This window comes from Mesoplodon bidens (genome assembly GCF_964165515.1).
Source record: "Mesoplodon bidens genome assembly, chromosome: 2".
NCBI lineage: Eukaryota > Metazoa > Chordata > Mammalia > Artiodactyla > Ziphiidae > Mesoplodon > Mesoplodon bidens.
Window position 1 is genome coordinate 153,518,870 of NC_138177.1, and position 15,928 is coordinate 153,534,797.

Below are 15,928 nucleotides of genomic sequence, written 5' to 3' on the forward strand. Positions count from 1 at the left end.
TTAGTGTGAAAGCTTCTAGTTTCTCACCATTAAGTATGATGTTAGCTGTAGGGTTTTTGTTGATGTTATTTATGAAGTTGAGGAAGTTTCACTCTCTTCCTAGTTTGCTGAGAGTTTCCATCATGAATGGGTCTTTGATTCTGTCAAATGTTTTTTTCTGCATATATTGGTATCCTGTGATATTTCTTCTTTAGTTTGTTGATGTGATGGATTACATTGATTTTCAAATGTTGAATCAGTTTTACATACCTGGGTTAAACTCCATTTGGTTGTAGTGTTCTTTTTATATATTGTTGAATTCAATTTGCTCGTATTTTGTTAAGGATTTTTGTGTGTATGTTCATGAGAGATATTGGTCTCTAATTTTCTTTTCTTGTGAAATCATTGTCTGGTTTTGGTATTACGGTAATGCTGGCCTCATAAAATGAGTTAAGAAGTATTTTCTCTGCTTCTGTTTTCTGAAAGAGATTAGAGAGAATTGATAAAATGCATTTTTAAATGCTTGGTAGAATTCTAGTGAATCCATCTGAGCCAGATGCTTTCTATTTTGGAAGGTGATTAACTACTGATTCAGTTTCTTTAATAAATATAGGTCTATTCAGATTTTTTCTTTTTGTGTGAGTTTTGGTAGATTGTGTCTTTCACCAAATTGGTCCATTTCATCTAGATTATCAGATTTGTCAGCATAGAATTATTCATAGTATTCCTTATATTACCCTTTTAATGACCATGGACCTGTAGTGATCCATGTAGTGATCCATCTCTTTCATGTCTGATATTAGTAATTTGTGTCATCTCTCTTTTTTCTTATTAGCATGTCTAAAGGCTTATCAATTTTATTGATCTTTTCAAGGAAGCAGCTTTTGGTTTCCTTGATTTTTCTCTGTTGACTTCCTGTTTTCAATTTCATCGATTTGTGCTCTAATTTTTATTATTTCTTTTCTTATGCTTACTTTGGATTTAATTTGCTCTTCTTTTTCTAATTTCCTGAAGTGGAAGCTTAGATTATTGACTTTAGATGTCTCTTCTTTTATAGCATATGCATTCAATGCTATAAATTTCCCTCTATTCACTGCTTTGGTTGTATCCCACAAATTTTGAGAAGTTATAGTTTCATTTTCATTTAGTTCAAAATATTTTTAAATTTCTCTTGAGATTTCTTCTATGACCCATGTGTTATTTAGAAATGTGTTGTTTAAGCTCCAAGTATTTAGGGATTTTTCACTTATCTTTCTGTTACTGATTTCTGGTTTTATTCCATTGTGGTCTAAGAACAGCCATATTATATGATTTCTGCTCTTTTAAATTTGTTAAGGTGTGTTTTATGGCCCAGAATGTGGTCCGTCTTGGTGTATGTTCCATGTGAGCTTGAGAAGAATGTGTGTTCTGCTGTTGTTGGGTGAAGTAACCTCTAATATCAATTATATCCAGTTTATTGATGGTGCTATTGAGTTTAACAGTGTCCTTACTGCCTGCTGAATCTGTCCATTTCTGATAGAGGGATGTTGAAGTGTCCACCTGTAATAGTGGATTCACCTGTTTCTCCTTGCAGTTCTATCAATTTTTGCCTCCTGTATTTTGATACTCTGTTGTTAGTTGCATACACAGTAAGGACTGACATGTCTTCTTAGATATTTGACCTTTATATCATGTAATGCCCCTCTTTATCTGTGATAACTTGCCTTGCTCTGAAATCTGCTCTGTCTGAAATTAATACAGCTACTCCCACTTTCCTTTGATTAGTGTTAGCATGGCATATCTTTCTCCATCCCTTTACTTTTAATCTATATGTGTCTTTATATTTAAAGTGGGTTTCTTATAAACAACATAAAGTTGGGTCTTGTTTTTTGATCCAGTTTGAGAATCTCTTTCTTTTAACTAGTTTATTTAGACCATTGACATCTAAAATGATTGTTGATACAGTTGGATAAATATCTACCATAATTGTTACAGTTTTCTATTTTTTTGCCTTTGTAATTTGTTCCTATTTTTGTCTTCCACTCTTTTTCTGCCTTTTGTAGTTTTAACTGAGCATTTTATATGATTCCACTTTTTCTCCTTTCTTAGCATATCAGTTATATTTCTTTTTGTACTTTTTTAAATGATGACCCTTGAGTTTGCAAATAACATTATAACTAATCCAAGTATGTTTTCAAATAACACAATACCACTTCACAGATATAATAAGAATCCTAATTCCTTCTTTCCATCCTTTGTATGATTACTGTCATTCATTTCACTTAGACATAAGTATGTATAAGCATGTACATATATATATACATAAGCATACACAAATACAACATTGCTATTTCTTTTTTTTTTTTTTGGCGGTACGCAGGCCTCTCACTGTTGTGGCCTCTCCCGTTGTGGAGCACAGGCTCCGGATGTGCAGGCTCAGCGGCCATGGCTCACGGGCCTAGCCGCTCCGCGGCATGTGGGATCTTCCCGGACAGGGGCACGAACCCATGTCCCCTGCATCGGCAGGCGGACTCTCAACCACTGTGCCACCAGAGAACCCCCATCATTGCTATTTTTATTTTGAACAAACTGTTATCTGTTAGATCAGTTAAGAATGAGGGGGCTTCCCTGGCGGTCCACTGGTTAAGACTTCACCTTCCAGTGCAGAGGGTGCGGGTTCAATCCCTGGTTGGGGGGCTAAGATCCCACATGCCTTGTGGCCAAAAAACCAAAACATAAAACAGAAGCAATATTGTAACAAACTCAATAAAAACTTTAAAAATGGTCCATGTCAAAAAAAAATCTTTAAAAAAAATAATAAGTTCTTATTTTGCCTTCACCTGTTCCGTCTCTGATGCTCTTTTCTTTGTGTGGAGCCAAGTTTCTGACCTATGTTATTTTCCTTCTCTCTAAAGAATTCCTTTAACATTTCTTGCAGGGCAGATCTACAAGCAACAAACTCCATCAGTTTTTCTTTGTCTGAGAAAGTTGTTTTGTTTTGTTTTGTTTTGTTTATATATTTATTTATTTATGTTTGGCTGTGTTGGGTCTTTGTTGCTGCACGCGGGCTTTCTCTAGTTGCAGTGAGCGAGGGCTACTCTTTGTTGTGTTGTGAGGGCTTCTCATTGCCGTGGCTTCTCTTGTTGCGGAGCATGGGCTCTAGGCGCACAGGCTTCAGTAGTTGTGGCACGCGGGCTCAGTAGTTGTGGCTCGTAGGCTCTAGAGAGCAGCCTCAAGTAGTTGTGGTGCACAGGCTTAGTTGCTACATGGCATGTGGGATCTTCCCGGACCAGGGGTCGAACCCATGTCCCCTGCATTGGCAGGCGGATTTTTAACCACTTTGCCACCAGGGAAGTCCCTGAGAAAGTTTTTTTCTCTCCTTCACTTTAATTTTTCGAGGGATAGAATTCTAAGTGGGTGGGTGTTTTCTCTCAACACTTTAAATATTTCACTCCCTTCTCTTCTTGTTCACATGGTTTCTAAGGATGTAATTTTTTATTGTTGCTCCTCTATAGGTAAGATGGTATTTTCCTCTGAAATCTTTCAAGATTTTTTAACTTTGATTTTCTGCATTTTTGAATGTAATATGCCTAGATGTAGTTTTTTTGTGTCATTTATCCTGTTTGGTGTCCTCTCACCTTCCTAGATCTCTGCTTTGGTGTCTGACATTAATTTGGGGAAATTCTCTGTCATTATTGCTTCAAATATTTCTTCTATTCCTTTCTTTCTTCTCCTTCTGGTATTCCCATTATGTGTATGTCACTCCTTTTGTAGTTGTCCCACAGTTCTTGGACACCCAGTCTATTCTGGGTGGAGGCTTTTTTTTTCAGTCTTCTTTTTTCTTTGCTTTTCAGTTTTGGAAGTTTCTATTGAGATGTCCTCAAGTTCAGTGATTCTTCCCTTGGCTGTGTCCAGTCTACTAATTAGCCCATCAAAGGCATTCTTCATTTCTGTTACAGTGTTTTTGATCTCTAGCATTGATTTTTTATTTTCTTAGAATTTCCATCTTTCTGCATACATTGTCCATCTGTTTTGCATGCTGTCTGCTTTATCTATTAGAACACTTAGCATATTAATCATAGTCATTTAAAATTTTTAATCTAATAATTCCAGGGACTTCCCTGGTGGCGCAGTGGTTAAGAATCCGCCTGCCAATGCAGGGGACACGGGTTTGAGCCCTGATCCAAAAAGATCCCACATGCCGCGGAGCAACTAAGCCCGTGTGCCACAATTACTGAGCCTGAGCTCTAGAGCCCACGAGCCACAACTACTGAGCCTGAGAGCCACAACTACTAAAGCCCGCACGCCTAGAGCCTGTGCTCCACAACAAGAGAAGCCACCACAATGAGAAGACCACACGCCGCAACTAGAGAAAGCCTGTGTGCGGCAACGAAGACCAAACGTAGCCATAAATAAACAAATAAATAAATAGATAAATAGATAAATAAATAAATGAGTAAATAAATGTATATATATATATTTTTTTTAAATAATAATAATAATAATTCCAACATCCCTGCCATGCCTGAGTCTAGTTCTGATGCTTGCTCTGTCTCTTCAAACTTCATTTTTTTGCCTTTTAGTTTACCTTATAAATAGGCCTTTAGTAATATAATGGTAAGGTATGAGAGGAGGAGAAGTATTCTATAGTCCTATGATTAGGTCTCAGTCTTTCGGTGAGACTGTGCTCTTGGACTGTGAACTTTACCAGTGCTTCTTAGTCCCCCTCATGCCCCTTAGATGGGGCAGGATGGCTGGAGGGGGCTGCAGTTGGTTATTTCCCTTCCCCCAGGTAGGTTAAGCTCTGATCAAATCCCAGCAGATTAAGTTCTGGTAAAATAATTTCTCCTGAGGGTAGGCCTTGTTAAGAAGGACAGAATGCTCTGGCATATTTTTAAATGGCTCCTTTTCCCCCCCTCCCCCTGCTGGAAGCATGAGGGGATTTTTGTCCCATATTCACTGTGAGAACCTGGTCGAGCTTCTGGAGGTAAAACTCACAAAAGTGTGGGACCACCCCCACCCCATGAGTGGATCCCCCCTGGAGTTTGTTTTTTTTTTTTTTTTTTTTTTTTTTTTTATGGTACGCGGGCCTCCCCCTGTTGTGGCCCCTCCCGTTGCGGAGCACAGGCTCCGGACGCACAGGCTCAGCGGCCATGGCTCACGGGCCCAGCCGCTCCGCGGCATGTGGGATCCTCCCAGACCGGGGCACGAACCCGTATCCCCTGCATCGGCAGGCGGACTCTCAACCACTGCGCCACCAGGGAAGCCCCCCCCTGGAGTTTTTAACTCTTAGACTTATTCACACTGAGCTTCCAGTAAGAATTCTATAGTTTAGATTTTCCTACCTCTGCACTAGTTCCTGTGGCGGTTTCTTTTTAGTAAATTGTGAGTCTCTGTATTCACCAGTCTGTCTCTTGGTGGGGAGCAGCAGTTTTCCCTGTGACCTCAGTTCTCTGATGGATCTAAAAAGGATAGTTGATTTTTCAGGTTGTTCAGCTTTTTACTTGTTGTCAGGATGAAGTGGCTACTTCCAAGTTCCTTCCATGCTGGACCCTTCTCTGAATCTTTTCTTCAGCCTCTAATTCTGATATCATGGATGCAGTAGAAAACCAAAACATGACAATATACAAAAATATCTTTATGACCTTAAGATTGGGAAGGATTTTTAAAATAAGAAAATATGCATAAATTAGAAAAAGTATATAACCTTTATCTTCCTGGAAAAGGTACTATCAGTATATTCGACTGAACTATAATTAAAGCAGAGGCAGCTCATCTCTCTTCCACATAGCATCAGTTGAGGTGGTTCAACTGGGGCTCTTGGATCCACTTCTAAGATGATCCATTCATGTGGCTAACAAAATTGGCGCTGGCCGTTGGTTCTTCTCTACACGGATGCCTCCAAAAGGTATCTTGGGCTTCCTCATCCCAGGTCGACTGGATTCCAAGAGCAAGTGTCTCAAGAAACAGGAAGTGGAGGCTACCATTTTCTTAAGGCTTGAGCCCCCAAATCGACAGAGCATCATTCCCATCATATTCTATTGATCAAGCAGTCACAGAGCCCAGATTCAAGAGAAGGGGAGTAGACCCCACATCTTGCTGGGAGGAGGGTCAAAGAATTATGGACCATATTTTAAAACCACCTCAGTCCACTTTCTGGACATAAGTTATTTACATTTTTCCCACTTGGAAAATTTATTCTTCCCCTTGCAAGATTCCCCATTAAAGGTCTCATCCCTTTACAACATTGGGCTCCAGATCTGGTATCTCATCATCCAAGTCAGATCCAGGTGCAAATGAGACCTCTCAGGTGCAGTTTCTCAGATATAGCTCCTTGAGTGTAGTTCTTCTCAGACCGAAGACCTGTGACCTAAAGAAACATGTTGTCTACTCCCCACATACCCAGCATATGCTGATGGGGTAGGCATAGGATAACTTACAGATACGTTCGTTCAAAGGGGAAAAAACCTGGAGGCACGTAGCAGTTACTGGTATATAGAAATTCTGAAATCCAGCTGGGCATAAGTTGCCAATTCCTTAATTAGATCCAATACTACCTTCTGGGAGTCGTTTCCATGGCTCTTTGGTTTTGTCCTCTGAATCATCCTTCCTTTTCCATAGGAAACCTGAGATTGCCTTCTCAGTCTTCCTCCTGATAGTAAAAGGTTGGGGGTCCAAAGAATTCTTTCCATTTTGTACCATCTCTGCCCCTTTTAATCTGAGCTAGCAATGCTTCTGCCAGAATGATTCTCTTAGAAACTTGAGAAGAGAAGCCTGAAAGGTCTTAAGAAGGCTGTCAGTGAGGGCTTAAAGGAAAGTGAGGAAAATCTTATTGGAAGATGGCGGACAGGAGACACCTGCTAGGTAGTGATGGAAAGTCTGATAACACTGTCACCTGCAGTAACATGGAACTAGGAAATGTACCTGATGAACTCAGTGAAATATAAGGAGATTTCCAGACAAAGTAATGAAGTGCCACCTGGCTTCTCACTGCCTATGATAAAAATGTAAGGTGAGAGAGATGAGCTTAAAAAAAAAACATAGCAAATAAAAAAGTCCAGGACTCACAGTCTAGAAATGCTTCTCATTTCCAGTCTCTCCAGAAGGCAAATAGTTCTAAATTAAGAAAGGGTCAAATCCAGAATGGCACAATAAAAATCTTTCATTAAGATGTCAGAATGATTTAAGACTATGCTTCATAGTCTCTTTCAGACCAAAAGGCCCTCTAAAAATCATAAGGGCAAGTCTCACAGATACTCTTCCTTAAACAGTAAGATTTTTACGAACCTTAAGGGCATTGTCTTACAGCAGCTATACAGGAAGCCCAAAGTAGAGAAGGTCTTATCTTCAAGAGATTTTTGATTGTGGCTTTTAGCTAATGAAGTAAATTTCAATAGTGTTCATAGAAAACCCCCCAAGTTTCATTCTGGTGGAAGCATTGCCACCTCAGACTAATAGCGCCAGAGATAGTGCAAAATAGACTAGTACAGAATCCTTTAGACCCCAGCCTTTTACAGGCTTCTATTAAAGGCCCTTTCAGCTTCACTCACATTCTTTTTGTGGCCTTTTATGCTTCTTTCTGCTTCCAAGTCCCAAAGCCAATGTCATGTGTGTTGGACTTTTGTTACTGTAGCACCCTATTTCTGATACCACATTCTGTTCCAGTAATCTTTTGCTACATAACAAACCACTGCGAAACTTCATGGTTTAAAACAACAACGTGGGCAGTGCTGGGTGGCAACAGCTGGTCTCTCTTCCCTGCAGTGTCAGCTGTGGTGGCTTGACCCTGACTGGAGGATCCACTTCCACCACAGAGCTGACAGTTGGCTCTGGCTGTTGGTTTCTCTCCATATGGACCTCGCCACAGTGTGGCTTTGCCTCCTCACATATGCCAGTTGGGTTCCAAGAGTGAACGTCCCAAGAAAGAAGAAGTGGAAACTGCCAGTTTCTTAAGGCCTGGGCCCAGAAACTGGCACAGTGTCATTTCCACCATAGTTTATTGGTCAAGTATCACAGAAATCAGTGGAAGGAATGTCAGAGAATCTGGGAACCACAGTCTTTGGAAGGTTTTATCCTTTGGCTTTTGTATTTCACCCTTTTAATCCATATAGAATTTTTTTTTAAATCATCACTGAACTGGTTATATTTTTTCCTTTTTATGTGCTTTAATTAAGTAAAATTTACATACAGTGAAATGTACATATCTTAATATACAATTTGATGAGTTTTAATTAATGTAAGCAGCCATGTAGTCACAGCCCCAGTCAAGATAAGAGTCGTTTCCACCACCCTGGACGTTGCCTCATGCCTCCTTATGGTCAGCCTTCACTCTCACCTTTATTCTGATTTCTGTCACCATAGGTTAGATTTTCCTGTTCCTGAAATTAATGTATAAATGGAATCAGATTGTGTGTACCAGTTTGTATTTGGTTTCTTTCACTCAAAATAATGTTTTGAGAAGCATTCTGTCAATAGTTCATTCTTTTTTAATGCCAAGTGGTATTCCAGTAAATAAATATACCACAATTTGTATATCTATTCTCTTGTTGATGGACATTTGGGTTGGTTCTAGTTTGGGGCTATTATGACTAACCTGCTATGAACATTTTAATAAGTGTCTTTTCACAGACATAATGTTTTCACTTACTTTCATTACTCTTTTCTCTTTGAGTTCCTCATTTTTATTTGTTTTGTTTTCAATGAAAGAGTCATATTATGACATGGAAATTCTAACCATTTCTTAACAGGCTTCAGCCAGTTCTTCTTTTATTAAGTCTACCTTCACACTGACCTGCAGGGGCCCCTGCCCATTCTTGGGCCTTTTGTGAATTATAAGATGGAACAGCTTGGCTCTCATCATTCCCCACTCTTGGTTAAGGATTCAGCATTCTTGGGTCTGCTGAGTCAGTTGCCACTTGTCACTCTGCTTTCCAGCTTCCAGAATTTTAAATTGTCTCCTTTCTTGTTATCTGGCTCATTTTAGTGGGTTTTAAGAGAAAAAAGAGTTAAATATATATATTTCAGTGCATCTTGTTTACCCTTTTCTTTTTTTCCCTTTCTTTCTTTTTCAGCCGTCACCTTCCACATCCTGCCTCTCTCTTTTTGTTTTCTTCTCTCCATCTTGCTTCCCCGTAGATTTAGAATGACGACGGTAGAAGAATCCTCAGACAGCATCTGGCTCAGCCCCTCCATTTTGTGGATGGCAAACCTGAGGCCCAAAGAGGACAGCAGTCCATCCACAGCCCACACAGCTACTGCTCTTATCTTTTTGCCTTTAATAACAAAAGAGACTTTTTGCCCTCCTGCCCTTCAGTTAGTGAGCCAGGACAGTGTGAAGAAGCAGAGTACCCTCTACTCAAGCGGAAGCCTAGAAGTCAGGTCAGCAGAAGGAATGCCGTAGCTGGCCAGGCAGCTGCGGGTCCTCTCTGGAGACCAAGAAGCAAGTCTGGGTAGGACTGCTTCTTTCTTCCGTGCTCGCCCTGCCTCTGCCCTAGCACAGTGGCAGGTGGGAGGCTGCAATTAGGAGAGTGCCCAGCTGTCTTGACAGGAGAAACTACTGAAACAGAGAAATACATAGGTGGGACCCTCAGGTCCTTTGCATATTTTTCTTTATTCCAGTTTTCTTCTATTTTCACTACTTTCTTTGAGCCTGAGTGTTGATGTAGAAGATAACAAAGGGACTCTAAGGCCCAGAGCGGAAGGCAAGGCAAGTGACTGGTGGTTTGACCACTCTAAGTCCAAAGCCAAACACACACAAGCGCTAATACTGCCAGAGCCCCCAGCTCCATACACAGAGCATGTAAGAGGTACCAAGAATATGTAAGGCAACCAAGGACCGAAAATGAAAGTACATACATCTGGAAAATTGCTTAGGTCTTCTTTTCAGCGTACAGAAGACAAAGTGCAAGTTCTGTGCCTTGGCTGGTCTGGGCTGTTCTCCCAGCAGGCTGCGTTCCCAGAGCTGTGGTCATGCCGTTGGGCTGGCAGCAGCTGGGTACAGCCACCCTCTACCCCCTCCCACGGTGCTGCACAGCTTAGCAGCTGGGAATCCCGTAGAGACCAGAGCCAGGGTATGAAAGACGAAGAGAGCACTGTTGTCTGACTTCTCTACCCTGGATACTCTATAAGCTGCTTTGATTCTTTGTCTCCTGCAGTTTGTATTTACTTGAACAAGAATGGCAGCACAGGCCCCCACTTAGATAAGAAGAAGGTCCAGCAGCTCCCTGACCATTTTGGGCCAGCCCAAGCCTCCGTGGTGTTGCAGCAGGCTGTGCAGGCTTGCATCGACTGTGCTTATCACCAGAAAACCATCTTCGGCTTCCTCAAACAGGGTCACGGTGGTGCAGTTATCTCAGGTAAGCACCCCTGGGCTGGTATGGCTCCTAGTCAGAGGGGCGGGCCTTTTCAACTGGCTAATTCCTAGCAAGGCATCCTGGTTTCTACTTCACACCTGTAGGCTCTGGAGAAATATGAAAGTATTCCATTTCTCAGAGAGTCCTCATTTTCAACTCCCAGAGCCCCTCCAGGTCTTCTGCATATCGCTGCCAAGTAGAATACCCACGCAGACTCTGTCTCCCTGCCTAGCCTCTCCCATACAGAAAATATATGGCTGTGTTGCTTTAAAGATGATCACAAGAAAAAATCCAGAGGAGGCTGTATTATGGAAACAGTAGAGTTTCTCCAGACTGCCATAGCCTCCTAGCTGGCTTCAGGGAACCACAGAACTCTTCTCTCATTCTTTTGACTCCTTAGCTTCCCAGTCCTAAGCCAGCCCTGATATAGGGGAACTGAATCTCAGGGCAGAGTGGGAAGAATCATCCCTCTCTTTCCTGCTATGAGAGTTTGAGTCAGTTGCACAGTGTATGGTTTTTTGGTTTGTTTGTTTTCACTGAGAATAGTCACTTTTTCTGCTGTGCCCTGCTCTGTTTCAGGTTTCCTAAGTCCAAAACCCCATTCTTACCCACCAAACCTGTAAAGACTTGACCTAGAGCCTTTCAATCTTTTTTTTAATAAATTTATTTATTTTATTTATTTATTTTTGGCTGCATTGGGTCTTCATTGCTGCGTGTGGTCTTTCTCTAGTTGCGGCGAGTGGGGGCTACTCTTCATTGCGGTGCATGGGCTTCTCACTGCGGTGGCTTCTCTTGTTGCAGAGCACGGGCTCTAGGCGTGCGGGCTTCAGTAGCTATGGCTCTCGGGCTCTAGAGCACAGGCTCAGTAGTTGTGGCGCACGGGCTTAGTTGCTCCACGGCATGTGGGATCTTCCCAGACCAGGGCTCTCACCCGTGTCCCCTGGCATTGGCAGGCGGATTCTTAACCACTGCGCCACCAGGGAAGCCCCAGCCTTTCAGTCTTAATTGTACACTACTCCGTAATCTCCTGCCCCTGCCCTCTAACTAGTTGCAGTATCCAGCCTCAGGAAACCCAGCTGACATGGAAGACCCTATAAATACCACCTTTTAGCAAACATTCATTGAGTCCTTACTCTGTGTTAGAGGTTATTGCCAGACACTGGCCAGGGGAAGGGAAGAAAAGATGACATGCTCAGGCTCTGCCCTGATGGAAAAGAAAGACTAGCTCACAGCTAACTGTGGGAGGTGTTATATAATATGTGAGAAATGCATGCAGGGTGGTGTGGGAGCCCGGACGAGGGAGTAATTGGCTGCATGGAGGATGGAGGCAGGCAGGGAAATAATTGCTATAAAAGGCTGAAAACTGCATGGGAAATCAAGCCTCCCTTTCCTTCTGAGGCTGAGGCCTCTGCCTGGCCTCTCCTTTGCTTCTGTGCAGCAGTCTACAGGGACCTGGCTTTCTTTACCACTTTTCTTTAGCAGCTCTCACCCACACCTTCTCTAGGGTTCTTCCTCTGCCCCAAAACTGGTTCCTGAGAATGACCTATCTCCCCATTTCCTTCCTGCCCTCAGAGACAGATGTAGAGGCCTTTTGCTTGTTAAGGATTATACAGATACATTTTGAATAGAAATAGGTGGGAAGTTTAAAAAAAAAAACAGGCATGGAATAGTTCCAAATGTTGCCGAAATTCTAGTTGCCCTTATCCAGATCACATTGTATGCCTCAGCCATTGCTGGCAATGGCTGTATTCTCCTCTTTTGCCCAGCTTCTCTGTTCTTGGGCAATTCTTATGGAAATGGAACCCCAAATGAACAGATTTCCTGAAGGAGGCCCAGCCAACTGATGGAGCAGATAGAATTATGTTCACAGTTGTTTCACAGGCTAAGTAAAATCATTCCAGAGCCCCAGGTGCAACAGACCTGCCCTGGCCACTCCCATCATTGCAAGCCCTGGAGTTGGAGGCAAAAATCAAACCCTCAAGGGAGGGAGGGGAGGGGAAGGGAAGGGAAGGAGGGAGGAAACCTGGGCACTCTGTGTAACCAGGGAAGCTTGAGGCAAGCAGTGGGCTGGACTCCTGCCCTGCCTGCACTGCTGAGCTGAGGAGCTGACGCGCTCAGCCCTGTTCGCTTAACTCCACAGCCGTGTTTGACCGTGAGCAGCACACCCTCAACCTCCCAGCCGTCAACAGCATCACCTACGTCCTCCGCTTCCTGGAGAAACTCTGCCACAACCTTCGCAGTGACAATCTGTTTGGCAACCAGCCCTTTACACAGACTCACTTGTCACTCACCACCACAGAGTACAGCCACAGCCACGACAGGTACCTACCAGGTAGGAGCTGGGACGGGGTCTGGGCTAAGAAAGGGGGGCAGGGTAGTAGCAGTAGCAGCAGCAGCAAGGGCCCAGGGCCAGCCCTCAGACCTGCTAGCCTGGCACCTACTACCCCAAGATCTGGTTTTCTGTCCCTTAACTTTGCCATGTCTGGCACTTTTTGGTCTCCTCTCATCTTTACTGTCTCTTCAGGATCTTGTCTGCTATCTTTAGGATTAACTCTCTTTGCTCTGGATTTTTATCCCTAAAATAATGGTGGTTCATGATTCTCCTGAATCTGCATGTGGAGCCACCGTGAAGTCACAGGACATCTCTCTGTGTGAATCTGGCAACAAAGGCCTAACATAGAACTCCCTCGCCAGCAGGAAGGTTTAGTCTCAGGCTACAGATTGAGAAATCTGCTCCCGGGTGATTGGCCATCCACTCTTTCCTTTGGCACGTGGCCATAACTCCTCCAGCACCGCCAATCTAGCAAGTCAATTCAAGTTCCTGCTGTTTCTAACTAGGCTGGAAAATAACTTTCTTAGTTAACATACCAGACCCACAACGGGAAAGCGGATGCCACGTGGCCGGATCCGTGACTAAGCACTTCTGAGAGAGGTTTGAGTGAATGGAACTCAGCATCTCTAATCTGGAGCACAGGACACAGAACAACAGGGAGGGAAGGGAAGCTTGGCCTTAAACGTAGCAAGGTAGGTCATTATGGCGAGAGGGAGGAAAGGCTCTTTAAAAGAGTCCTGTGGACCTTGTCCTGGCCAGAGGGATAGAGAGGCAGTGCTGTCAGCGCTGGGGCTGTGCCGCCTGGTGGGGGGGGAGCGTAACTCTAAAAGGTGGTCCCTTCCGACCTGCACAAGTCTTGTTCCCACACTGTCTTCCCTGTTGTCTTTTCATCATTGTCAGAATCACTCCTGATAAAAGTGCCACTTGTGGAAGAATGTGCTGGGGAAGTGACTGCTCACCCAGCACCCCCCATCCATCGCCTCTATCTGTACTGCTGCACCCAAAGGAGAATTGCTTATATGACTTGCAGGCAGGGCAAAAAGATGCCTGAATTTCAGACGCTCCTTCTGGGGGCCCCACCATGTGGTCCTTGCAGACATATCTGTGACCCTCTCACTGACCCTTTTCTTCAGAGGGAACTTCTCAGCTGACCTACTCTAGATTGCTTTCTTTCAGCGTCACACTCTCTGAGAACAGAAAAGGGCATTCTTACTTGTAGTTAGGATATTGCCCTGGGAGTCTCGGCTGGGCATGGTGGAGTTGGTGCACACAAAGGCAGGTTGTTACATATCCCCTGCTGCTGGCATTCAGGAACTCTGAGCTGCACTTCAATAATTAAAATTAGCCCTACCTGAGATTCTGGAAGAATGGATACACGAGAAAGGGTAGCATGTCCATGAATGTAGCTGCTAGTCTAAAGAGAGATTTATCAAAGAAATAGGAACTCAGAATTCTTTTTTTTTTAAGCATTCCTTTATCTTTTTTTTTTAAGTAATTTATTTATTTTATTTTTGGCTGCGTTGGGTCTTTGTTGCTGCGCACGGGCTTTCTCTAGTTGCGGTAAGCGGGGGCTACTCTTCGTTGCAGTGCGCGGGCTTCTCATTACGGTGGCTTCTCTTGTGGAGCACTGGCTCTAGGCACGTGGGCTTCAGTAGTTATGGCACGTGGGCTCAGTAGTTGGAGCTTGCGGGCTCTAGAGCGCAGGCTCAGTAGTTGTGGCGCACGGGCTTAGTTGCTCCATGGCATGTGGGATCTTCCCGGACCAGGGCTCGAACCTGTGTCCCCTGAGTTGGCAGGCGGATTCTTAACCACTGCGCCACCAGGGAAGCCCCAGAATTCTTAAATGCAATAACACCACTAACAACCAAGAGAAATGCACTGGTAGCAGCATGCAGAGGCTGGTAGGGGTATACATCATGGGCCTGCAGTCGTGATGATAGTTTGGGATTGGGGCGCGTGACCTTTCCTGGGAATTCTGTTCCAGTTTGCATCTCTCTGATTCAGCTACCAGATAAGAGGAAGCAGGCTTTAGCCACTCTTCCTTCTTGCCTCACCAGCTAAGAAGAGACAAAGACCAGGATTATCACCTTCTGCATTGGCCGCCCCCCTTCCCTTCCCTCTTTTTCAGACAGATTCAGCCAACTCTCTGTGCTCTCCTATGCTCTCTAACCTCTGTTTCTCATAGTGGGTGCTCAGCAACTTGGCTGCTCTCACCCTAGTTTCTGTTTGCTTCCCTGAGATGTTTTAACTCTGCCCAGACAAACTAGACCTTTGCCTAGATTTCTAACTCTTCTGTGCTCCCTCGCTTATCTTTTCTGCCTGCCTCCCTCCCTCCCTCCCAACTTACTGACCCTTTGCTCCACCTCTGATCATTTTTCATTTCCTACAGTTTTCTGATTAGTTACTCAGACCTCTGCCAAAGAGCTTGATGTGCATAAGGGCTTTCTTTTGCTTTGCCCTTTGGATCTGGTGTTTGTTACTCCCACCCTTCTGCCCGGCTACACGCTTCTGCTAGTTCCACATCTGAAGATACCACCTCTCTTATCCAGGAGCTTACCAGCCCCCTCTTTCTTTCCTACAGTCCTGTCTCCACACTACCCTACCCATTTCTGAGTAGGGTAACTGACTACACATTTCCAATATAGCAAATAGTCACCAAGTGTACATCCTATTAGGCTTCCTTACCTAAGTTGAGACTTAGTTTTATCCTCCAGTGTTTTATTTTGAAAAATTTCAAACTTACAGAAAAGTTGTACGGTAGCACAGTGAACAGCCATGTACTCTTCACCTAGATTTGCACTTAGCTTTTTTCAGTATTTACTTTATCTGTTTCTCTAAGTATATATACATATATGCGTTTCTGTATACTTTTTGTTTATTTACTGAACCATTTGAGAGTTAAGTGCAGATGAGAGACTTGATCCTTAAACACTTTTGTATGTATCTCCCAGGAACAAGGAACACAATACTATTATCATTCTCGAGAAGTTTAACATTAATAAAATCTACTAGCTGATACATATAGTCCATATTCAGATTTCCCCAGTTGTCCCAGTAATGTCCTTTGTAGCTTTTTTTTTTTTCCTAATCCAAGATCCAGTGAAGGGTGATCCACTGCATTTAGCTACCCTGTCTCTTTAGTTTTCTTTTATCTAGAGCAGTTTTCCAGCCTTTTTTATCTACCTTCCATGATATGACATTGGCATTTTAAAGAATTCAGCCCAGTTGTTTTGGTTCAGATCATCAAACATTTATCAAATACTTACTCTGTGCTACATCCTGTACT

The 15,928-nt window shown here is 43.3% G+C and overlaps 1 protein-coding gene across 7 annotated transcripts in view; it reads left to right on the plus strand.

Moving 5' to 3' along the window:
* The window catches only part of SCMH1 (Scm polycomb group protein homolog 1), a 200,826-nt gene that overhangs the window by 159,325 nt on the left and 25,573 nt on the right, over window positions 1-15,928 (plus strand). For all 7 annotated transcript variants that reach the window (XM_081226621.1, XM_081226625.1, XM_081226622.1 and 4 more), the window contains 2 exons: window positions 10,113-10,313; window positions 12,451-12,642. In XM_081226621.1, the coding sequence (XP_081082747.1) occupies window positions 10,113-10,313; window positions 12,451-12,642 (393 nt within the window). The remainder of the gene's footprint in view (window positions 1-10,112; window positions 10,314-12,450; window positions 12,643-15,928) is intronic.